General features: G+C 43.3%; 1 protein-coding gene across 1 annotated transcript in view; it reads right to left on the bottom strand.

Annotated features, from left to right (window-relative positions):
* The window catches only part of TRABD2B (TraB domain containing 2B), a 259,725-nt gene that overhangs the window by 39,669 nt on the left and 195,204 nt on the right, over window positions 1-24,852 (bottom strand). The window contains exon 5 of the mRNA XM_066555948.1: window positions 530-620. Within this exon, the coding sequence (XP_066412045.1) occupies window positions 530-620 (91 nt within the window). The remainder of the gene's footprint in view (window positions 1-529; window positions 621-24,852) is intronic.

Here is a 24,852-nt window from a genome sequence, read left to right as displayed (position 1 = left end):
TCTTGCCTGCTTTACCTGACCAGATATATGGAGAAGCTCAGGGAATACTGAATTGCTCTCTACCTGCCCAACACACTTTCAATGATGCATCTGCTACATAAAATGTGGTCCTTCAGGAAAAACTGAAATTCCACCTGAAGAACAGCAGCCTGACAGAGAGGTCTGCAATGGAGAAGCAACAAAAACCCCATGGAGAGCAAAAGGAAAAACAGCTCTGGGGGAAAATGAGCTGAATGAAATGTTTCTTTAAAGAAACCATGGCACTTCTGAGCTGGTAGAATGAAGCAGCTGTGATATAAATAATGTCCCCAAGTGGAAAAAACCCACAAAAACACCAGCCATTCAGGCTCCATATGTTTCCAAACTCACACAATGGATGCTTTACAATGCACTTTTTGTCTGGAAATTGGGTGGGAAAGGGAGGTTCCTCACCCACCTCCTATACTAATGCAATAATCTTGCTTAGTCACAGAAAAAGGGAGAGAAAAAAGGAGAGAAAGTGATTAATAATCTGTGGGCAGCTGCTTACTTTCCAATTGGTTGTCCAGGAGGGGTGTGCTCCACTTCAAATCCTGCTTGTCTCAGTACATCAATCACAGTGTTGTTACCCAGGAAGTGACCTAAAATACAGGTAGAAAATAGCACTGTCAATCAAACTACCACTCTCACTCACTTGAGTTTCTCCTGTTGGAACAGCAGCTTTGGGAGTCAAGGGTGCCAAAAACTAGACCAGAGGGACAGCATACAGCCCAAACACTTTCTTCTTCCATCTCATTTATCCCTCCCTCCCCTCACATGGCCAAGGGACTGGGTGGAAAATAGGAAACCTAGATGGGTTGCTAGTCTTGCACTGTGACCATTTTTAGGATGTACACTGATTAAATAAATTTCCAACATGGAGATCAGAATGACCCTGCAGTGGCAAAAGGATATTACTAGGGCTTTGACTCTTGAAATGGAATAACTTACAACCCTGACCATCACTGCTCATGGACATCTGCTCATGAAGAGAGTCAGGCTGCTGTAATGCATGTTCAGCAGTTGTCTGACTAAAACCACAGTGATTCAGGAACTGCCTCATCAGCCATTCAGCCACCTGCACAGTGGGGCTCGGAGGAGCTGGGATGGTAACCTTATCTCTCCCAAAACACGAAGATTTAGTCCTGTAATTCAGGGCTCTTTGTTAGAAGTGTAAAGGTCACATTCCTATTCACAGAAGTAACAAGGAGCCCAGTAAGTATTGCAGTGTGTACAGGCCTTGAAAGAGTTTACTTAAGGGAGTCCCATATACTTGAAATCTGAACCAAATCCCACCGGAGTCAATGGGAGCCCTCAAAGGGCTTTGGGCACAGACTCAATAAGGGAGTGTAATCCAGCCAAAGCTTTCAACTTATTGTCAGAGTCCCTCACTGTTTGCAGGATGAGTTGGATATATAAAGGCAGCAAAAAGTCCACAAACAGATTTATTAAAATCCACATAGCACTGTAACCTGTCTCCAAATGCAGCCATGAGTGACATGGAGGAAGAACAGAACAATCCTCTTCCATTATATCCATTAACTTCCAGCTCTGCAGGGCCGGGTGACCCCCATTTACAGCCAGGTCACTGAACCTCACTGCAAGCTCTGAACAGACCAGAATTCACCAGGAATGTGCTCAAGTCTCCCTGTGCCTCTGGCATCTCAGAGGAGGGAGTTCCACCATGCTGTGGGGTGTAAGAACTCATTCTGGTTTGCTGCTGCTGCTTGGAGAGCGTGTGCTTGCCTGAAGCACAGTGAAAGTGTTTGCAGGAGACATTTCTGACTGCCTGGCTCCACAGCAGAGCCAAATTGCACTGAAAAAACCAAGGCAGGCAAGAAGTGCCTGAGTCTCCCTCCCAGAACACCGCTGTGCAAGGAGCTGGTGCAGCCACCAGCAGAGTCACTTCTGGGATTCTTCGCCCACCCTGCACAAAGTCCTGATGAATTTGAGAGCATTCAGCCCCCAAGATTTGCCCAGCCTGCATCCCTCTGCTCCCACTGCCAACAAGGGCGCTAACTCGCCTCAGTTGTTGGAACGATGTAGCTGTATGGCTTTGAGCGCAACTTGCAAGCGCTGGTAAGAGCTTTTAGCCAAAAGACATTTCTTTAAATGATTAAATGTACATTTGCAGAGCCCTAGTGTGTTCCAGGATTCCTCCACTTCCTTTTAAGAAAACTCAAAATTTGATTTTCCCCTTTCTAACTTACTTATAACAAAAGCCAAAGCAGCAAAGAACAGTCCCAAAAATGTGTTATACACCCTCAGAGATTCAAGAAATGAGACATTTGTGAATGATTAACTGGATTTGATCATATCCTGTTTTTTTATGCAGTGGCCAAGGCAAACAAAGGTCCCCATTCTGTCACTGGCAAAGTGACACTGAGGAGCCAAAGTCAAAGGTATCAGAGTCTGAGACGTTTCCGAGTCCACTTTATTTTCCCTGAGCCAGAGTCTTAAATGCCAAAAGATTTCTTAATGTAAATAATTGTCCTGATTCCAGCAAATCTTTGACAAGATGACAGCACAAGAGAAACCAATTTTAACTCTTCTAAACTCAGGGGAAAAAAGTAACTATGCAAAAGCTCTGACTCCTCATTCATACAATGGTAGGTTGGTCAACAATGTCAGCTCCTCAGCAGAGCCTGCAAGTCCCTTCAGGTGATGGATGAAGACCAAAAGATGACACTTCCTGGACCTCCCATTCCTGCCCTCTGTGTTGATACCATGCTGAAAGCTGCCAGCTGCTGGGAGTGGTGATCTGCTGGGCAGCATGGCCACAGGGTTTGTTCTTTTAATTTTGCCTTTCCTAACTGGAAGGAATGCCAGCTTCCATTAAAAACCCCTCAACTTCAGATTCCCAAATAAATTAAAATCTTAATTACAAATATCCATGCAAACATCATAGTTATTTCATTGTATGTCCACAATCCAACACATACTAAAATATTTTCAATGCTCCAGTTCAACCAAGAGAACAGAAATAAAAAGAAATAAAAAAATCAAAACCAAAATCCAAATTTGAGCTGGCCCTCAAATAATTCTTCATTCCACATACATCAACAGAGCCTGAAACTTTAACAACTACTAAGAAATGGCATGAGCAAGCCATTGCAAAACTTAACCTTTAGACTCTGCTTAAAATTTACCTGTTTGTATTATCCCAGGTACATCTGGGTAAGTTATCACCCATCTCATCAACAGCTTGCCCTGTAAATGCATCCTCTCCACCTGATTGAGGACTTCTGACTTCTGTTTATCTTAACTTCACTGTCCAGTCAGAATTCACATATTAATTGTTGTTTTTGTATCCACCTGTTCATTTTACATCATGGTAATGCTGTTGTAGACAACTTATGCCCACCACAAGCAACCTGAAATCATGTTCTACTTTAGCGATTGAAAATGTGAAATTATGCATGCTCAGACCAGCAGTCTTTGCCACCCAACACAGACATTTCCCAACAGTGATTCATGTGATCCCATGGCAAGGAGGTCTTCAGGATCAGAGATGTGGAAGAGAAAGTTTTAAGGAAAAAGGTGGCACCGGAGAGGTCCAGTGTAGGTAGGTAATGTGAAACACGAAAGGTTAAAGAATTCCTGGAAGAATTGTCTTGGCCTGCCTCCTGCTGTGAAGTCCATAATAATTATCCTTCTGGTTTTAAAATCCAGGAAAATCTTCTATGTGAGAAATATCTTACATAAACTAACTCCCCCTAGTCACACACAACTTGAGATAAGGACTCACTTGTTAAATATTAACAACAACAGAATACTTTGACAGCCTATGTGATGAAAACAAAATAACCTGCCTATCAGAGACAATTAAGCTCATCATCAGTGAAAAACATCAAATTGCTGCTCATATGTGCAAATAGAGTATGCAGTAACTGTCATATTCTTTATAACATCCCTGGATTTACTTTTTATTTATAGATATGAAATAAATGAGCTTTATATAGATATGTGTATGTGCATGTATGCTTCTGCTTAAATATTTTAAAAATTTCTCTTCCTGGCCTGGGAAAAACCTCAAGAGTATATAACTACTGAAAATTTAGTGCATCTAGAGATATATCAGACAGGCTAGAGAGGCAAGGGAATGATCTTGCATTTCCATCACTATTCCCTCTTCAGTCTAAACCTGAATAAACCATTCCTGCAGTATTAACCAAATTTATCTTGACAGCTGATGAAAACTGGATCCAAGAGGTCAGAACATCAGCTGCCTTGGGAAATCCATGGAAGTGGAAAAGGAGAGAAAGCAGACATAAAAGATTTTCTACACAGGGACCTGAAGAGAAAGTCTGTACTTGGGCATGGAGACATGCAGAGCAGCCACCCCTAACAGTTTAAGATTAAAAGTGCCCAGGTGTGGATGCAATTCTTTTACACTCTAAGGATAAGGAGATACTCATGGGATTTGCTTGAGGACAAGATCCAGTGCTCAACACAGTAATTCTGTTGTTTAAACACAAACTCAAGCACAGTAGAGTGGTCAGTGTGGCTGCTGCACTTAAGAGGGGGTTTCTTACTAAATTTGATGAAGCCAAGATTATCCTCCTTTCACTCACGTCTTGTTTTTTCGAGACAAGGATCTGGAGACAGTGGAGGAACACATTATACAGCATGGCTGCTAACATTAATCATAGATCTTCCATTCCTGGTTTGCTCTTTTATTTTTAATTAGGAACTGTGCTTTGGACTACAGAAAGCAGATCCATGTAATGTGTTTCCTTATCTTCCCAAGGTTTCATTTTTCACTGGTAGAAAGAAAGAATAAACCATCAATTAGGGTTGTTTTTTTTTTTACTAAAAAACATGTAAAAAATACATTAAATATACATGGTTTCCTTAAAGCACGTCCATGCACAAACACACTGCTGAAAGAATGCATTTTCTTCCTTTCTTAGTGGGATATCCTGAGGCAGAGAGAAAGACACTTCTCAGTCAGCTCTTGACAGCCATGTATTTTCTAATTGACCACATAAACTAAAGCTCTCCTTTTCCATTTCAGACATCCTAGTGACCCTCGTCAATAACCTAAGCATCAGGTTGCATCCCTCAAAAGTTAGATGAACTTGGGTGTTCCTACACAGAAAAATTATAACCACGTTTTGATGACAGAAGCAGAAAAAAATGTTTTTAAGCAAATGTTATGTACTTTATCTAGGTTTAGAGATCTACTACAAATTACTTTGTCTATTCTTTTCGCAATTCTTTGTTCCACGGCTTAGAAGGATAACGGGGTACAAAGGAGCAGGAGATAATTCCCTCACAAAGGACCTCCATTGCCAGAGCCTTTGAAGTTGTGCTAAAAAAGCCTTGCTAGCCATTAGCTGACACACAGCAGAAATCTGAACTGTTTCCATGCACACTACAAGCAGAGCTATTTTCTGCACAATTAGTCATAAAAAGGGCCAATGTAAACTGTGTCGGGAGGTCTCAATTCTTTACATTCTCCACACAGTGAATCAGACATTATGTATAACGTTTTGTTGCCATTTAGACCTTGGGCTGCTCTGCAATCAGGAGGCGGCAGCCTCTATTCCTCCTTCTCCCTTGATGCTGATTCTCAAGCCCCTTGGCAGCACCACAGTGTTTATGGTAGGAAGGCTTCACAAGAATTAGTGTAGGGAAAAAGGCAAAGGGCTGAGAGCTGCCCCTTCACACTCGGGGTAAATACTTTGTGTCCCTTTGCCTGCTGCCTCTAAAACTGCATCTCCATTCCTCTTAATCTACAATGGTCAAAGCTGAGTATTTTGGAAGCTGAAAGATGAATTTGTCAAGATGAGGCTGTAGTAAGGAGCTGCAGCAAACACTCCAGGCAATTACTTTTATTTGAATTTGATGATTTCTCCACTATAGCATTCCAGTCTGACCCAGAGGTCTCTGGTAACAGCAGGAATTTACTGGGAACCACAGGCCATCCCACAGTACTCTCTTCTGACACGACACATGTTCCAGGGACCCATGGTGGGGAATCAGTGTTGTGGATAAACCCTCCCAATTTTTAATTCTCTTTCACTCCTTGTCCAGTGTATTTCTTTGCTAATGAATAACATGCTTTAAAAAGTGGAGGCTCTTCAGCCTTCCTCATGATGACCTTCACTGCCAGACAATTGCTCCTCTTTGTTCTTGAACCACTTCCTTGAAATCTCACTCTAGTGGTAAGGATGGCCTTGAAAAAGTGTCTTGAATGCACTTTAACAAGGAGCCAATGCTGGATTTGTGCAGATCTTGCTTTTGCAAGTTGGATCTAGATGTAACTGAAAGATTCCCCCAGTCTGAGTAACCCTCTGATATGAAGTGTCTTATCAAGGAATGATACCAGGTAATGGATTAGGTGGGTGATCTGCAGCACCTAGGCATGAGTATGATGTTAGGACAGCCTGAATATTTGGCTTTTAAATTTTACTGATAATGTGAACAAAACTCATGCTTGTGGGGATCTAACAGGGGAAGGAGTTTTCTGGAAATGGCTTGAAGGAACACAGCCTACCCCAGTTGGTAGGAAACATGAGCCATACCATGCCACAGGATGAGACATGCAGCCCTACCACACCAGACCAGATGTAACAAAAGCCTCATAGAGGCTGGTGTTCAGGTTTGAAACAAGAGCTCTGTGAGCTTTCCAAAGAGAAAGGGACTATCAAAAGCCTCACCTTCCAGAAAAGTCTGTCACCCCAGGTTGCTGGCTTTTGCTCTGCTTCAGGACATGGTTTTGCACTTGGAAATTGCAGCATTATGCAAAAAGCTGTGAAGGAGAGCTGGAGATGCAGGGAATGAGCTTTCCTCTTCCCCTATTTGGCAGGAGTATCCAAGCCCAAAGCATGCCTTAAAAAATACTTTGCACAAGCCACGTGCAATGGTCCTGCAAAGCAGGCTTTCATCATAGACTCCTTACATCATGCCACCCGTTCTCCAAGCAGATGGAGAAATCATTTTCCCTCTTGTTTGATGTTGTTATTCTATGCAGTTGTGAGGAACTGACTCATAGCCACTTTTGGACAGTCACGGGAATCAGAGCAATAACACATAAGAAGCCAAAGCGTGCAGCATTTCCAACGTCCAGTAATCCTCCCATGGCTCCCTTCATTCTTTTCTTGCATGTAATCACCTCTCTCCCCTCTCACCCGAGTGCACTTAAGAGAACAAGCTCTGGAGAAAGGCCACACCGTAGCCAGAGGGAGAATGGAGAGATGAGGGGCCAAAAGTTGAGGGGGTTATTCCAGATTGACGCCAAGCTAATAGAGCACAGATTTGTGCTTCCCTGGGGTGTCTCGGAGATCTGCAGTGCAATTCTATACTTGGAGCATCTTAATCTGAAGGACAGACAGATTCCCACAGACTTCTATTTCCTTGCTGCCCCCAGGTATAATGAATTCCCCCAATGTCTCTCCGTTTCTGATCTTCCTTTCTGCGCAGCCCTTCTAAGGGTATGGAGCTATTGTTGAGGAACTCACATGTCACACCATGGAAATCCTTCTCCAGAAGCACCCTGGAGTGCAATGTACACTCAACAGGCTCAGCATTTGACAGAGGGACAGAGTTCACCAGTTTGGAGCTAGCTCCTTGCTGGTACAGCCCTCTGTTTCCAGTTTCAATGCAGTGCCATAATATGAGCTCAGCAACTCAGTTCTCTGCTGTCTTCGAAGTCTTGGAGCACTTTCCCTAGCAGACTTGCCCTAAACATATGTGGTAAACAATAAAATGATTTTTTGGGGAGGAAAAAAAAAGCTCCATTTTCTTCCAAGTCTAAACCAGCTGTTTCACTTGGGTTCAGAAAAACAACAGAAGTAAGAGCTAAAGTGAGATCACCTCCTAAGAATCTCCTCTGGCCTCTCCGTCAGTTTGTAGCTGCCTCAGACATTTCCAAATGAAGTGACTGGTCTGTGCTAATGAGTCTCACTGGAGAGGATGGCACCTCCACAGAGCAATTCACTCCAACATCTCAAACACTAGGTTTGGGAAGAACATGAGCCCTCTGTGCAAGTCTCTTTCCATCGACCATATGAGCTGAAGGAGCTCCTTTAGCCTTGGTGTCTATCAGACATGGCATGGTGACCCACCAAGCCACCCTGCTACTGCCCAGAAGCTCCTGAACACTGCACAGAGCCCATCCTTCCACCATCATTCCTTTTTCTGCCCCTTTTTCTGTCCCCCGCCTTTCTTGTCATGCCAGAGTTTGCACAGGACAGGGAGCTATGTTGATCGGGGTTTTGGTTGATTATAGGGCCATTCTGGCTATTTCATATTCTTGCTTCACCTATGTGGCATTAGAGGACTTTTCCACAGAGAGAAGGTCCAACACAGGATGACAATTTCACCATATATTCTTAAAAAAACATAGGATCCCTTAAGAGTCAAACAACAAAGCCTGAATATTTGAAGTGTTTATTCTGTAAAATGTATTGGTGTGTTTGCTGGTATAAGCTGCATCAGCTTACCAGGGCAAAAATCTGGAGGAGGAAAATTATGTGAGCAGGGCTGAAACAGAAGTTTAATTGACTTTGTCCCCAGGTTTTACTGTGAGTAAAGACAGGGCTTACACAGTCTGAGATACTGCATGGAGAATGGTTATTGGCATTTTCCCCTCTATCAGAATGCCACAACTAGATGTGATTTTATTTTTTAATTGTTTTTGTTTATTCTATTTTTTTAAGGTGCAGGCTCCTCACTGAACTTATTGTTGGGAATGTACCTTTCTACAAAAGGGTGTGACTGGAGGTGTATGCCAGTCATGCAGCTGTGTGACAGGGAACATGTCTCTGTGTCCCTCATGGGACCCTCTCTAATAGACAGGGTCGATGTACAAAATCTTGGAACTTCACAATCCCTAACACTGCAGCAGAAGAGAAGGAAATGATTCTGAGGAAAATCTGGAGAAAACTCAGCATCTCTGAGAGTCTTCCCAGGGTGCTGGAGGCATTTCTGGGACCATCAGATCCCCCAAGTGCAGACAGTCTGGTGTGCAATGTTTTAAAATTCTTTGCCAGATGTCACCAGTGCCTCAAGAAATGAAGAAACTAGTGAGGAAATGCAGCCTTCTTTTGTACCCAAGGTGCCTTATTACTGCATGTGCAGCCTTGCTGAAGTAGACAACCCTCTCCCACCTGAACCACAGTTAGCAGCTCTTTCCACGGAAGCTGCTGCCAGTCCCTGGACATCCAGTGCAGGGCAAGCAGCCTCTAAGAGAAGTGTTTCATATCCCATCACAAATCCCCTGAGCCATCCCCAAACAGCCTGGAATGCATGTGGACCTGCTTGCCAAAGCCAGGCACAGGTTGGGGTAGGGGGGAGAAACTAGATTCCCTAACTCCAGCCTTCTCTGCAAAGAAGGTAACTGTGAACATAGCACTGAAACACCTCAAGGACTTGGTGGAGTCAGAGCTCAGGGCAGCTTCGGGCCTTGGAAAGCTCCTCAGTCAGGAAGACAGCTTTTTGCAAGCAGAGTATCTCACTGGACTTGTGGAGGCATCTCTGAGGACCAGAGAGGACCAGACCATGTGGGACCACAGCTATTTTCAGCACACAGCCAGTGCTATGAAATGCAGCACCTCTGCTTGACTTTGACAAAGGCTTCTGGCAGGTAATAAGGATGGACTAAATGGCTTCTTACAGGAAATAAATAGGGATGAGGGCCATGGTCTATCTACAGGCTCAGTAGTGAGCTGGGCTCTTGAGTCTGTCCTTTTTTGGCCTCATGGATGCATTTGACTTCTACAATATACTGTGTCCACAATGTAATCAAGCCTGGTGTGAAACTGCACTTCACTGTGTTTGCTTTCAACCTGCTTCCCCCAGTTCCTCTAGTTTGCACAAGACAGCTCTAAACTGAATTAAACAGAACTTTATTCTGCTCTAGTGTGAGATCAAACCATTCCAGGAAAGTTATTTGGGGGCAATGTCTGTTGAATCTGTGAAATTACTTCAAAAGACCACAAGATGAACTGTCATTTTCTGTTTGAAAAGCAGTTTGAAAACCACAAATCAAAGCTCCCAGTTGGCAGGACATGGATCCTTGCTTGTTCTTTCTGGTTTTGACCTCTCAGTCAATTATTCTACAGACTACACTGCTTTCTTCATCTATTCCAGGAGCCCCTTCCTGGTGGTTTATTTGGATTGTGGACGTCTCATAAGTGAAAAACGTGGTGATGCCTTAGCACAAAACAGAGTGATTCCTCAGCCAATTGCCAGCCCCCTGGAGTTTATGGACACAGGACAAGCTCCTTGCTGGAGCAGAGAGTACTGATGCTTTCTACCCCATGGACATAGAAAAACAGAAACCATTTCACCAGACTTTTTTTAAAAAGAAAACTGCTCAAGGAAACCAAAGTTAAGCCTCCTTAGGCAGGATATTTTTTTATCTACAAAAAACCTCACATTGTTAAGACTGACTGTGGCTCATTCTTTTCCCAGAAAAATCCAGCTGGCCACTGGATGTCACTGTTGTTGCAGAAAAACACTTCTGAAAGTTCACAAATGAGGCTGTGAATAAGGTGAGTGTCACCCCAACCTGGAAATGGCCTTTTCTTTCAGGTAAATCAGCACAGCGCTGGTGGCATCTGGAGGCTGCCCAGCCAGTGTAAAACCTGGAGGCAGGACACCCTTGATGGTCTCCATCAGCAGCTGAGGGCAAGTCCTCCAGGGAGCTGATGGACCCTGATTCACCTGTGTGCAGGTGTGTGTCCCCTCCTCCTGCTGGATGCCCACTGGTTTTGCTGAGACATGTCCCTGCTGAGCACAACAAATCCAACCTGGTCTCCAGTTTGGACTCACCCCTTTCTCTTTAGCCATGCACACTGCAGCAGGCATGGTTCCAAGCCTGTCCTTGATCATGGAATTAAAGGCAATTACACGTAGTGCTGCTCTGTGGTTTGAGCTGGCGCTGCTCTGAAGGCAGCCTGGTGCAGCTGCACCACTCGCAAGGCTTGAGCTAATTGCTCCATCGAAAACTGCTCTCTGCTACCTAGATCATTTGCCACCTCACAAGCTACACCAGGCATCTGCAAATCCATTCAACCTCACAGCTGAAACCTGCCCTAAAAGACCATCCTCAGCCTTATAATTCAGCTAAGGATTCCTTTGCAGCACCATAATGAGCCTTGCCAGTACAGGCAAGGGGCTTTTTCAAGGAGTGCTTTGAGGCCCTAGGCTGAGGTCCTTCCCACAGAGTGGAAAGCAGGAGAAATAAGCCCCAAGAGTCCATAAAACACCCTCAGATTGGGGTCAGATGCTTCTGTGACGTTCCAGGAGGGGCAAACTCAGACTTGTTTCCCACCTTACACTCCAAACCCAAGGCTTGCTGCTTAATTCATGCCTGACATTGGGAAGCAAACCCCCAAAACAGGATAGATCACACTAACAAATACTTGCCTCTGAGGAGAAAAGGAAGGCAGAAACACACTACAGATATTTGTGAAGCTACTGAATATGGTATTACAAGACCCTGAGATACACATGTTGTTGGGAGAGATCTGAAGCACCTACATCTGGAGCTCTGTCTCCTTGGAAATGCAAAGCATGCCAAAGATGTGGAATAATAGAAAACTGGACTAGAAAGTACCCATTTTAGTGCATCTAAATGTCATAAACCAGGATCAGCTCTGCCTGGGCATGATGGATCATAAACCAGGACCAGCTCTGCCTGGGCACAATGGATCGCATAAGTTTTACGACTAAGGATGTTGGTATAAATTAGAATAAGGACTTCCAGAGGACACTGACAGCATCAGGAGATTCCATGGCTGTGTATTTTCTTAATTACTTTTTCTTTCTTTAAAAAGCAAAACTGAAGAAAGACATGCTTTCAAGGACAGAAAGTCCTTTGGCTAAAGGTGCTGTGGTGGAAGCATGGGGAGTTTCCAGCCAGCAATGGCAAATGCTCTACCAGAAGGGTCAGTAAATCTTATCTGTCAGAGAGACCATCTGTGTGGCGGGAAAAGAACAGAACATAGTCCTGCAGTAGTTAAAGTTTCTCAGCTGCAAAGGTGCTGTATGAATACCTATCCCAGCCCAGCAAAGATGAGCTTCATCCTACAAATGCTTCCATTTGTAAGCTACTCTGGGCATGCAAACAGTTGTATCAAGCCCCCCACATCCCCATGGACAAAGGATATCTTGCTCACAAATTTAAAATTTAATTGACTAGAAGTCTTGGAAAGCTGTATTCCTCAAGTACTAATTCATATATGCTATGTCTATGGAGAAGTTCTTCTTATTACAAACTTATTCCCTGTTAGACTATCAAATGTGTCTTTACATTCCATTCATTACTAGTTATTTTTGTGAGTTTCACCCACACAGATCTATTCTCAGCCACACGGCCAAACATCCTGACCAGTTTCAATTTAGGGTTTTTTTCTATATAAATACACAGAATTTCTATATACATCCATGTTTTGAGCAAGCAGAAATATTTGATTTGAGTCCCCACTGCAGTTCTCTGGTTTTACACTGGTATAAACAGTAGTGGTTTCCACTGTTATCTCCTGCTGCCCAGCTGTTAACACTGGGGAAAAGGAGCAACAATGAAGGCAAGCACAATTTATCTGAACATCCCCTCATAATATTGGCCCAGGGAGCAGACTTCTAGTGAAACCAAAAAGAGGGAGATTCAGTGCTCCTGTGAAGTTTTCCTGATACAGCTGTCCACTCTGACACATGGTCACATTCAAAAGCTGACTAAGTTATTATGGAAGTTCAGAAACCTCAAAATATACACAACAACTTTTGAAAAACATTGTGGTTGTGTGGGTTCGAGCGTGCTTGAGGAACATGTCAAAATCCAAACAAACAATCCTCTCCTTCACCCCTTTCTGTTAACACACGAGTGTGTGAGCACATCACCAAGCTTGCAATTTGTAGCTCTGTTATTCACAGCCCTCATTAAAGAATAACAGCCCCTGTTTGAATATCACGAGGCAAAATTGTTCGCACATGTGGACCAAACAGACACACCAAGGCTGCACCCTTATGGTTTGTGAGTGACAAGCTTAATAAGATTACGCTTGATCTTTCTCTTAATAAAGCTGGATGACATTCAAGCAAAGCCTGGGGTTTTTTTTTAATGGTACATTAAGGGAACCCAGAGTTTGGCACAGCTGGAGGCCTGAACCATCGAACAAAACTTGGCACTGCCAGCACTCCCTTACGATCTCAGACCTCACATAATGAATATTTATATCTATATATACAGACATGCACATATATTAAATACCTATCATTAGCTGGTCAAGGTCAATGCTCTGGGTAACATAGCTGGATGTAATACCAAGAATGATGATGGCTCTTTTTTTTTTTCCTGTGTTATGAATCACACAAATTAAGCAACCCACAGTTTATAGAGTCTGCAACATGATGGACTGCTTTTAAACCACACATACCGAAGGGAAGGAGAACAACTCCAAGAAATTACAAAAGCAAAAGAGAAGTGTCATCACCTTACTGTTTAAACTTGAACACAGCAGAACACGGAGACTCCTGCTTAACTTTAATAACACCAGCAGCCTCAGCCGGCTCCAGGGAAGCAGTCGTTTGCTTGAGATAAGTCAGGGATCATGTGTTTTGAAGCTTTATGGGTTAGAAGCTAAATAGTGTTAGCTGAGTCACACTGATTTAAGCCATCACTGCAACTGGACCAAAGATTATAAAAGACAGATCATGAAGAAATCAGTCAGAAGAAGATGAATTACTGAATTTTTATTGGGGCAAAAAAAGATAGATCTAGATCTAGATATATAGATACAAAAGAAAAATAATCCCTCCCCAACTAACACTTTACTTTTGGAAAAGGAAAGCTTCCATGAGGACAAATTGAACATTCCCATATTCTCTCTCCCTCATCTCTGTTGGCTATGCCCTTTATCAGCTCTACAGATGGGTCTCAGGACTAAACAGAGTTCATGATGGAGCTGGTATCTAGTCGTACACAGGGTGGGGATAGTCGGGATAGTCTAGACTCCGTAGCTCATCTGCCAAAAAAAAATATTTTTTTTGATAGTCAAAATAGTTCCCAAATTACATTAGGAATACTGATGAGGAATTTAGGAGTACTGGAATACTGTCTTTGCTGTTTCCAAAACAAACCAAATTTTTTTTTTTAAATCACAGTTTTATTTCAAAGCCCACTGCAATGATTTACTGAAATGGAATATGCATACATTTAATTTCAAAAAGAACACAAACATGGACATTAAATTAAACACTTTGCAGAGCCTGAATTTTCTTCCAGGTTTTTGTTTTGGTGAGAAAATGAAAACGTTTTTGTTCAGCATTAACCCAATATAACTTTTCCTTCAGTCATCTGGTTCAGCCAACAAAACAAGACATAAATCATTTCCACTGCTCTAGACTGAGTTCAGGTCTTGTTAATGTGGATGAATTCCTGATCCTCGGCATCTCTCTTTTTCTTGAGATCTACCTGCAGTACCTTAAAGCCTGAACATGGTGGTGGGACCTTCCCTGGCTGTTAAAGTCATATCCACAGACAAGAGGTTCAGAGCCAAAATACCACTTTGCAACTCCCATCTACTTCTCTTAAAGTCAGCAACGAGACTCCCATTGAATCCAAGGGAGCTGATCAGAGATTTATGCTACAGAAAAGCACATAAGGAAACTGTGCTTCCTTCTGTCTTCAACTCATAGCACTCAATTTGCTTCTGGAGCTGCAAACCTGTCCAGTCTAGCTCTTTACCCTAGAATTTACAATGCTTCAAAGTTTCTCCTTGTGTGCAACCTGATCAGAAGCTGATTAAATTCAATGAAAATTGCCTAGAAGGCATCTCCTGTGCAATGTGGGGTCCTTACTTCCAGCTGGTTTGAAGACACCAGAGCTCCAGAGCACTGAGCACACACAGTTACAGGTGAGCAGACTGTAAACAGCAGACAAGGTCCTCTTGCCTAAAGAGTGGCCCCTTACCACTTGCCTCTTGTGGCAAAAGTGTGCCTTCTTGAAGGAATTCAGCCCATAATTACACAGTTAAATAATTATCTGCTCCTTTCAGCGGATGAAACGGAGATAATTCTGACTGAAGTAAGAAATTCATTGCTGGCCCTATTGACATTTTTGTGCCCAAACCCTGCAGAACTTTTCATTCAACTGAACTAGACCTATGATGCTCTCACACTGTATTTTGGCTGAATAATCTGGGCTATTATATAAACCCTTTGGCACTGGCCTATCCCAGATTTCTCCCAACTTCCACACTTTTTGTCACAGCCAAGTTTGTGCAGGAAACAAACCACTTTTTGATTGAGGCCAATTAGCTCAAGAATGTCAAAAGAAAAAAAAATCAAAAGGCTTTGGGTCAGTGACAAGAGCAATAGAAAGGCCAACAAAATGAAAGGGACTCATTCTGAACATGCTTTTGACTATGTCAGGGTCAATTCCCAATGGAGTGAAACAAGAAAAACATTCCTTGAGAGATTCGAGATCTGTCATGAATTCCCAAGGCACATTAAGAAGTCTCACTCTCCCCTCTGTCTCTCATTCTTTTCTGAGGTACATCATGGGCTCCAGGAGGATGATAAATATGTACATCACCCACCCATTATCATACAGAGGATGATTAGAGATCTGTACAGTGGCCCCAGACATTCGAAGTCACAATGAACCAAGGGTTAGGGAACCCTACAATTATGTTCCACAGTTTCTCATATTTTTGGGGAAAAAAACAACAGAAATCAAAATTCTATTTGATAATATTTTCTTTGTGGATGAGATACTGGGAGTCCTCTCAAGAAACACTCACTTGGATTCCTTGCAAAGTAACTGGTTTGTGCCCCTGCTGCTCCATCCTTACAAGAAGCATAATCTTTTTTCCTCCCAGAAGGACACATTTCTCCCATTACATGCCTATATGTTGATAAATTTGGTGATGACTGAACTTTAGAATAAACTTCAGGATACTGCAATCTCTGTCTTTCCCACCACCACCACAATGCTCGTCACTGACTCCATGTCTAGGGTGAGGAGCCCCACCAGAGCAGCAGACACCTCTTTTTTCCAGACTTGGAGACATCAGACTCACAGACTTGTCAGTATTGGAACCAAAGCTCACCTTTCAAGTTGTTTGAAGTATGAATTCAAAGGATTACCAAATATCAGTCTTAGAAGGAATAAGGCTTCTATAGGGGGGAAAAACATCACTGGTTTCCAGCTGAGCTTTTTTTAATGACAGACTTTGCACTTCCTAATCTGTTTGGAAAATAAATGCCACATGGCATGTTAATATACTGAGCAAGGGACAGTCAGGCTCCCAGCAAATAATTCATAATGACATCTTTTGGGTTAGATTTTATGATGCTCTTTGTAGGACAATGCCACGAGTTGGTCTTGAGTATTTCACCATGAGAACAAAATATTCCTCCTGACATCTAGCTCTGTGTTCATGGGTTCATTTTTTCTGATGATTAATTCTGAGTTCACGTAGAGTGTGTTCAAGATTACACGGATTCATATTCAGTTGACCATATCTGAGAGAATTATTTTAGTGTGCCCCAGTTTATGGCCCATGAAACATGATCCCTCTTGTCTCTCCATGTCTCTCCCTCTGCCAGCAGTATTATTCTAACAACCAGTGCTGAGAACTTGTATTATCAGCATAAAAGCAGAAAACAGCTATTCTTCTCTATGAAAACCAGCTCTCATTCGGTGCCTTATGCTTGCTTTGCTCTCAGAGCCAATAGCCAAGCAGAAGACATTAAAATATCAAAACATTTTGAAGGAAATGCCCTTAAGAAAAAAAATCTGCATTTCGGGTTTGCCACAGTCTTGATCACTTTTGGTGCATCTAGCGCGTATTTCTGCTGTTACTAGGGATACTAACCTGAACAAGATGAAACACAGTGAAAATATCCTGATGCCACCTGAAGCCATTGTTTGTGTCTCTGAAGAGCTGTGACACATGGATTACACTGGAAGGTGTTTCCATCTCTACCCAAGAGACTGGTGCTGGCAGCTCAGAGCTGATCTTGGCAGCCAGCAGGCAGATGTGCTGTCTAATAGTCTTGGCAACTTCTGACTATCTTTCTCATCATGGCATCATTATCTTGAGCTGACTGCCAGCTGGCCTGAACGGTGCCGGATGCATAAAATGCAGAGAAGCTTTCAACTGACAACACCCTGTAAATTATACATAGCACTGTTATTTCATATGCAACCCCCAAGGATCTCAGAGCAGTTTAAGGATAGAAATCAGGTCCAAAGCTGTGACCCTTACTTAACAAGCGTTAGCTAATTACAAAGCTGTCCCATTGAAATAAGCAGAGTTCCTCGAAAGAAGTCTGTTTAATGTGCAGCTGTACAGTTTGAAAAATGAAAATAAAAGTATTACTTACACTGGGGTTGTTTCTCAAAGCCACAGTTCTACTATATCCCCTTGGTGTTGTACCAAAGTAACAGAAATATGGAGTATTCCTATTCAAAAAAACCCATTCCTGGTCAGTAATACAGTTACTTTGGAACCGACAAATAATCGTTTCTCCAGATCTTCAGGCAACCTACAACACACTTATGTTTGGGTAAGTTCCTAAGTTCCCACAACTCAACAGCTGAACCAGAACTTCTGCTGCACACAATTGCCTGAACCAACAGGCAGCGCAACTTGCTCGGGAGAAAGAGATGGATTTGAACTAAAACCCTTAAAGTAAAACCCCTCCAGCAATGAGCCGTAGTAAGCTACTGTTGCTCAGTATCATTACTGCTGTGACCAGAGTGCTGGGATTTTCTGTTGGTGTTATCATGCATCCCTTCCCTCACGTGTCACTGCCACTGCTCGCAGAAAGCAGAGGTTATATGCACTGTTCTATTGGAACAGAGGGCGCCTTTCACAGCCCCTCAGCAATTTTATTTTCCTTTGACTGATGCTGTCAACACGTTATCTGAAGTCTGCCTGCAGAGCAAGGGCTCAGTGAGAGTGTTTGCATTGCACTTGTGCGTTACGCTACACCCTGCTCGGGCACCCTCTGCCCATCACTCACCGAGCCCACTTTCTGATCACTTGACTGCCATTTGGACAAAGCCCAACTCCAGCCTCTCTGAGCACATAATAGTCAAAGAAGGAAAGATAGTCTTTTTCAGTTCAGTTTTCAGCTGAAAGTCAGTGAGTTGTGTGGTTATTGGTCCTTTTTTGCAAATAGAATTTTTCTGTAAATACTACACTTTCAGGAAAGAACCCACTTTTTTTTTCCATTCATTTTGGGTAGCTTCGATATGCAGCCTGTAGAATGCTTCTTTTGCAGATAGGAGTGAGACTAGCTTTCAGTAACTAATAAATACAACACATATACTTTATCAAAAGATCCTGAGTACAGTACTGCTGTGCAGTAGCAAATCAAGCTTCTTTTCTGTTCTTGTCTCTGAATATTATTACTATAGTTGATATATTCATGGAATTCCTTAGCTGATCACAGAAAAGAAAGCACACCTTAATGCTGACTAGCTGACATTAGTCTGTGACAGTCTATGAACAGCAAGGAATACTCTGTGCATCTGGAATTGCAGTGGAAATGCATCTTATCCAATTTTCCAGGAAAGAATTTGGCCAGGACATCAGAGTACAGAGTCTCTTTGCTAAGTGTGCTACTGGAGCATTACTCACAGCAGCTCCTGCCCAAAGCTTGTGAGTCACCACCAAAGAGAAGAGGGACCTCACGGTCCCCTGACAGCACATGGGGGGACGGCCAGTGCAGATGTACAGGGTAAAGAATTACTCCCGAGCTGCCAAGAGCTCCACCAGCACTTGGTTTTCCCTGCCATGGCTTTCTTCCATCCTTGGCTTGTGACAACTGAGAGCAGTTAATGGACAGCATGAAAGAGATTTGCCAGTCCATGGCACTGGAGTAGCAGAAGTGAGAGGGAAGGACAGGACTGCCACAACAAGGATTTGTTTCCTCCCCACTGCTGAGCTCCTTTTCCCTAACACTGCTTTGCTTTATTCAGCATCCAATATCTGGTCCTGAAAACGAATAATATTAACAATTCTGCATCCACACAAATGCAGATGCACAATACACACAGATACAAAAGGCATGTATATATTTTCCTGAAGAGGAAATATGATATTTATGCTTTATAAGATGAACAAGGAGAAGAGAAAACCAAGAATTCTGGGCTATTGCCCAAACCACACAGCTTTGAAATCAGCGGTGCACTGAAAAAAAACCCACACAACAAAAAAACCCCTACACTTCCTTCCAAGAAAAGTGTCTAAGTTTTCCAATTTGTTTACGACTGATGTCTCCCCACAAGAGACTAAATTCTGGGCTGGATGAGACAGGACTGGCATAAAACACCAAAAAGTTCTCCTTCCTGAACTGGGGAACAATATCTTAAGTGTTTGTACCTAGAGGCAAACCTGGTGTTGCAGAACTTTTTCTCCAAACTGCTCTTTCTGCTTTTAATTTCCAATGAATCAGCAAACACATCTGTAGGCTACTACTCTTCTACTCTTCCAGACCAATGCGCTCTGGTTTTTTTTTTTAATTCTCAGAACTCATCTCTCTTTTCCTGACACCTGCTCACTGCTCCGTCTGAAATACAGTCCAGAAGTATTCAAGTACTTAGAAGTATTCAAGTTTCTTTTTCTGGAAGTCTCTTCTTAGCTCTGACTTTAATTAAATTGTATTATATGTGATGTAGAAACAAGCAAAGTTAGAAATATAGTAATTAAGGTAACTTGATTCTCTAACAGAGAAAGACAGGATCTCTAAATGCTTAGGCAAGGACTCTAATACAGTTATGCACAGGAACAATGTCCAGATGATAGAAATACTACTGCAATATATACCTAATTGCCCCAATCTTTAAGTAATATCTAACTTTAAGAGTCTGTGTTAGTATTAGCATAATTTCTCTGGAAAGTTCAGTTATTGTCTACCACAATGGAAACAATCCTTAGTATCAGCTACATCTTTGCTCAGCTTTGAGCCAAGAAATCACTTTGGTGAATCCTCTCTTAAGTCCCTAGGTCCCAGATCTGTTGAGATATTGAAAGTAGACCTAAATTGCAAAAACTATCACTTCCCACTTCAGATTGCAGGCACCAGCCCAGAGGCTGAGTCTAGAAAAAATCCTGGTCTGTACCCTGGGAGCTCTGAGGGAACATCACCTACTCCTCACATCCCACTATTGTTTTCAACTTAAAGCCATCAGGGAGTTGTTTTTCCTCTGAGCCAACACCTGAGGTGTGCTGGGGTGTCAGGGCAGAGCCCAACTCCCGCTTTTGTTCTTTCACCTGGGTTTGGCTGCTGATGCTGCTGCAAACTCTTTGGTCAGAAAGCTGGGGCAAGGCTGCATCTGAAGAAATGACTTGGCCTTTCACCTGCCAGTCATTGCTGGGATCACTGCCCCAAGACCTTGCAACCTCCAGATTAGAGGTGGGACTTGCTGGTGGGGAGATCTCCATAGCAGGACAGCAGCATAATGCAGCTCCCTGCCACCCTCCGTCATGCAATCTCCAGACATTACTGTGCCATTCACGTTTTTGGTTTTTGTTGTTGTGTTTTTGTTTTTTTTTACAGCAGAGGAGGGAATAGAACTATCCTCATTTACTCAAGGCAAAAAGAAGCTAAAAACTTGGCCCAGGACCAACAGGTGGCCAGTAGCAGAGTAGGAATAGGAATATAGCTCTCCTGAGACAGATGTCCTGATCTCTCAGAGGATGCTCTGCACTCTCAGATGAAGCATGGCCTGATAACATTATGTATGACCATTTCCCTGCTTATACTGGGGCCTTTCATCTCTGAGACTTCACAGCTCTCACTGTCCTGTGTTTAACCTTGAGCTAAGCAGATAATTTATGGCCATACCAATTCCAAAAAAGAAAAGGAAAAGCTGCAGTGCTATATTTGAAGTGAAGTCTGGCAAGACGTCCTGCTCTCTCTCCACAAGAACTTTATGGCAAAGCCTGAAACGGTTTCCCGGGATGTTGTGTATCTGGCATGAATCCCTGCCAGGCAAAAATCTTGTCTTGTTTAATTAGCTCTCACAAATTTTCACCATCCAGCTTTCTCACTGAGGTCTGAACCACAGCTCCTGCTGTCCAGGGACCATGGGGAGCGAGACACCACGTCCAAGGCCACTGCTGGTGGCCCGGCTGTGAAAACGCCTGATGGAAACTCATCTCATTAAACTTTCGAAAGATGGATGCTCTGGCATTGGACCAGCTCCGAGCACTCAGCTGGAGTTTCTGCTGGCCTCCAACTCTCTCTTTGTAATATTTTAGCGTTTGCCTGCTGGAAAATGACTTGTAAGAATGCTCTCTAGTGCCAGTGTTTGGAACCAGAGCTGCTTCCAGCATTCCCGAATTCTGGGATGCTCAGAGCTTATGTGCTGACTCAGATCACTTGAGACAAGCAAGTTAGTGAAAAGTTCAATCCAGTGGTAATGAGATCTGGTGGAATTAGACATCTGTATGATTTATCCCGTGTTTTGTAATCAGTGTAGAGTGTTAATGTCATCCATTTGCTCCCAAACCCCGGCCTATAAAAGAACAAGGCTAGTCAAAGCAAATGGCTCCAAACCTCCTAATGTCAGACTCTTTTCTTTGAGAAATGAGTGATTCCAGATCTCTCCAGAGTTGCCTGGCAATTTAATCCTATCCTTTCAATAAGTATTCCTTATTCATATTGATTATTAATTGGTTCAGCCACATGGTGTTTCCCAGCTCCCTGCTAGAGACTAATGTTTTTTATCGAGCATATCAGTCAAACTTAACCCAACAGGTGTTGAGATGAAAGCTGTTATCAGGAAACACAGACATTTTGTGAAAAATTCACTATGTTCAAAGGGTTTTGGAGATTCACTGACAGTAAATGATGGGATTTGGTGAATCCAAAAATCATCAGGGTTTTCCAGGGCCTCCGCCTTCTCAGTTGCCTTCTGCACAGCACAGAATCTTTACCAATAATTCCTGGAAAACACATTCTTGTTTCCTGAGCTCTGTGGTCTCCATTACATAGCTTTTTGAAGGCCCAATCTGTCATATAACATAATCTGTTTATAACCTAGAGAGAATATGTGATGGAGCAAGAAAGCTTATGACTCTGGTAATCTGGAAAGCCCTCTGTCACACAGCAAAACACCAAGGGAGTAACACAACACCAGGGCTTGCCACTAGCATACAAGGAGCTGGATGTTTCTGTGCACCACGGAGTGAAGACTTTGTTTTGTTTCCTGCAACTCAATTGGAACAAGAGGTCTTCAAAGCACATCTTCTTTCTCTTCAGTTTTCATTGCAAGACAAAGTTAACACTGAATGACTCCAATTACTCAACAGGCTTGTCTTCTCCATCAAGGCAAACAAAGAGTTGGTGCTTTTGAGGTGATTTATCTTATTTCTTTAACTGAATCCTACATGTCATGCCCCAGTTTTTGATACAAATACTTTTATTTTTCCCCAGTACTCCAATACTGCTTGTGATCAAATGGGAATCTTTCCTTATTCCTGCCTGTACTGTTGGATATTTCCCTTGGATTTTTTTTAAAACTGTGTCCAGCACTTTCATAGGAAAAGAACGACTGCTAAAAAATCCATTACCATGGTTTGGCCAGAGTCCAAAATTTCAGCTACTAAGAATGTTAAATCCTCCATCTGTTTGCTAGTTAGATAATGTTACCTTTGAGCTTTCCTTTGGCTGCTAAAGACACTTTATCTGCCTTAAATGTTGCAGAAAATTACACTTCAGGTCAAAGACTGTGTGCCATTAAATAACTTGGGGGAGGGAAACGTTCTTGCTATAAATTTCCACCTTTAGTTCCTCCTAGCTCTTGGTGCGTTCAAACACAGAAAGTCCCGAGCTGAGCGTAATCATACTAGTGACCTGGGTAATTGATGGTGAATGATGGATATGTTGAGCTAGACTCTAATCCACTCTTAAATATTTGCTTGACTTTTTAAAAATCAAGGGAATACCCCAAAGGGAAGGAAGTTCTTTTGCACAGGAGAAGCTAAGCAGCCACAGTGTGCTCAAGCGAACATTTGGCTAAGACATTACTTTGTGCCTCAGCTGGGGATGCAGCCTGGGCAGCGAGGCCCAGCTCGCTCCTCAGTGCCAAGTCCTGGCTGCAACATCCATCAGACACCTCCAGGGAGAGGTGACTCAACTGCTTTCACTGACGTGATCCCACTGAGGGCAGGCCAGGAGGTGAGCTCGCACAACCCCTGCCTCCACCATTTATCTCCTCACTTCTCATTACAGCTGATGGGACACACAGCCAGACACCTTCTCCCTGAGGAGTGTGCTGGATGTGGAACTCGCACGATTGACATGCACAAGAGTTTTCCTTATGGCTTCAACCACAACCCCTTTCCACCCACTGTTTCACCAGAGAACAGGGGTTGCTCCCAAATCACATCATAACTTTCCATCTGTCCATGACCTGGCACGTCAGGTGCCTTCCAGATGAGAGCTGGAGATCATCCAAGCTGCCTCCTGAGCTCCCCAAGGAGGCAGCAGCCCCTGCTGAGAAAAGCTAACAAGGAACCACTAAGCACAACTGCATGGGACATCAACAGCTATATGACCCCAAACCCACAGAAATTCAGGCACCTCCTGTTGCAGATCCAGCATATATCTGCCTTTGGTTAGGTCTCCACACTCTCCAGGGCTGGGTGGCTGGACTGGTCAAAACCAGGAATAAATGGTTGACCAGAACATAAAAACCTGAGGTGCAATTGGTCAAGACCAGAGACAACTGTTTTAGGTCAGCACGAGGATCCTTGCATCCCACACTTGGGAGGACAGCAATGTGAGGCTGCCCCTGCCAGTCACTGACTCCTCCTGGGTAGCAAGAGGAGCAGGGATGGGACTCCATGCCTGAAATGGGAGGTACAGACCAGCCTGCTCCTTCTCTGCAGCTGGGAGAAAGGTTTCCATCCAGCCCTGACAGGAGTTTCCCACCATCCAGCCAAGTTTCCTTTGCAGCAGCTGTGGGACTTAACTTTTAGGGCAAGAAAGAGATTTCTAGGCACAGAGCCCTATCTGCAGCAAAGTCAAAGTGACCCTGACAGCCACTGTGGGAGGTCAAGAGAAAAATGCCTGGAATACATGGAGTTGTCACTCCATCTTCCCCATCAAAGAACGAGCTGGCAGGCAAGAAGACTGGCCTGGCTGAACTGAGAGCTCTGGCTGGAATTCAGGAAAAAAAGAAGAGTTTTTATGACCTTTGGAAGAAGGGACAGGCAACTCAGGAAAGCTACAAGAATATTGTGAGGCTATGCAGAGAGAAAATTAGAAGTGCCAAAGCCTAACTAGAAATTAATCTGGCTACTGCAATAAAAGACAATTAAAAAAGCTTTCTATAAATGCATCTGCAGCAACAGGAGGGCTAAGGAGAACCTCTAGCCTTTATTGGACATGAGGGGAAATGTAGTGACTAAGGAAAAAGCTGATGTACTCAATGCCTTCTTTGCCTCAGTCTTTAATGGCAAGATCAATTGCTCTGTAGGTACTCAGACCCCTGAGCTGGAAGACAGGGATGGGGAGCAGAATGAAGCCTCCTCAGTGCAAGGGGAATGGTCAGTGACCTGCAACACCACTTCAACACACACAAGGGCTAAAATGACCTTACCACTCTCAACAGCTCCCTGGAAGAAGGTTGAAGTCTGGTGGAGATCAAGCCCTTCTCCCAGGTAGCAAGGGATAGAACAAGAACAAATGGCCTCAAATTGTGCCAGGGGAGGTTTAGATTGAATAATGGAAAAAATTTCTTCACCAAAAGAATTATAAAGCCCTGGCACAGGCTGCCCAGGGTAGTGATGGATTTACCATCCTGAAGGTATTTAAAAGACGTGTGGATGTGGCCCTTGGGGACATGACACTGATGGA

This window comes from Molothrus aeneus, chromosome 9 (assembly GCF_037042795.1).
Source record: "Molothrus aeneus isolate 106 chromosome 9, BPBGC_Maene_1.0, whole genome shotgun sequence".
Classification (NCBI taxonomy): domain Eukaryota; kingdom Metazoa; phylum Chordata; class Aves; order Passeriformes; family Icteridae; genus Molothrus; species Molothrus aeneus.
The sequence above is the reverse complement of the archived record's forward strand: the minus strand, read 5'-3'. Positions and strand labels throughout refer to the sequence as shown.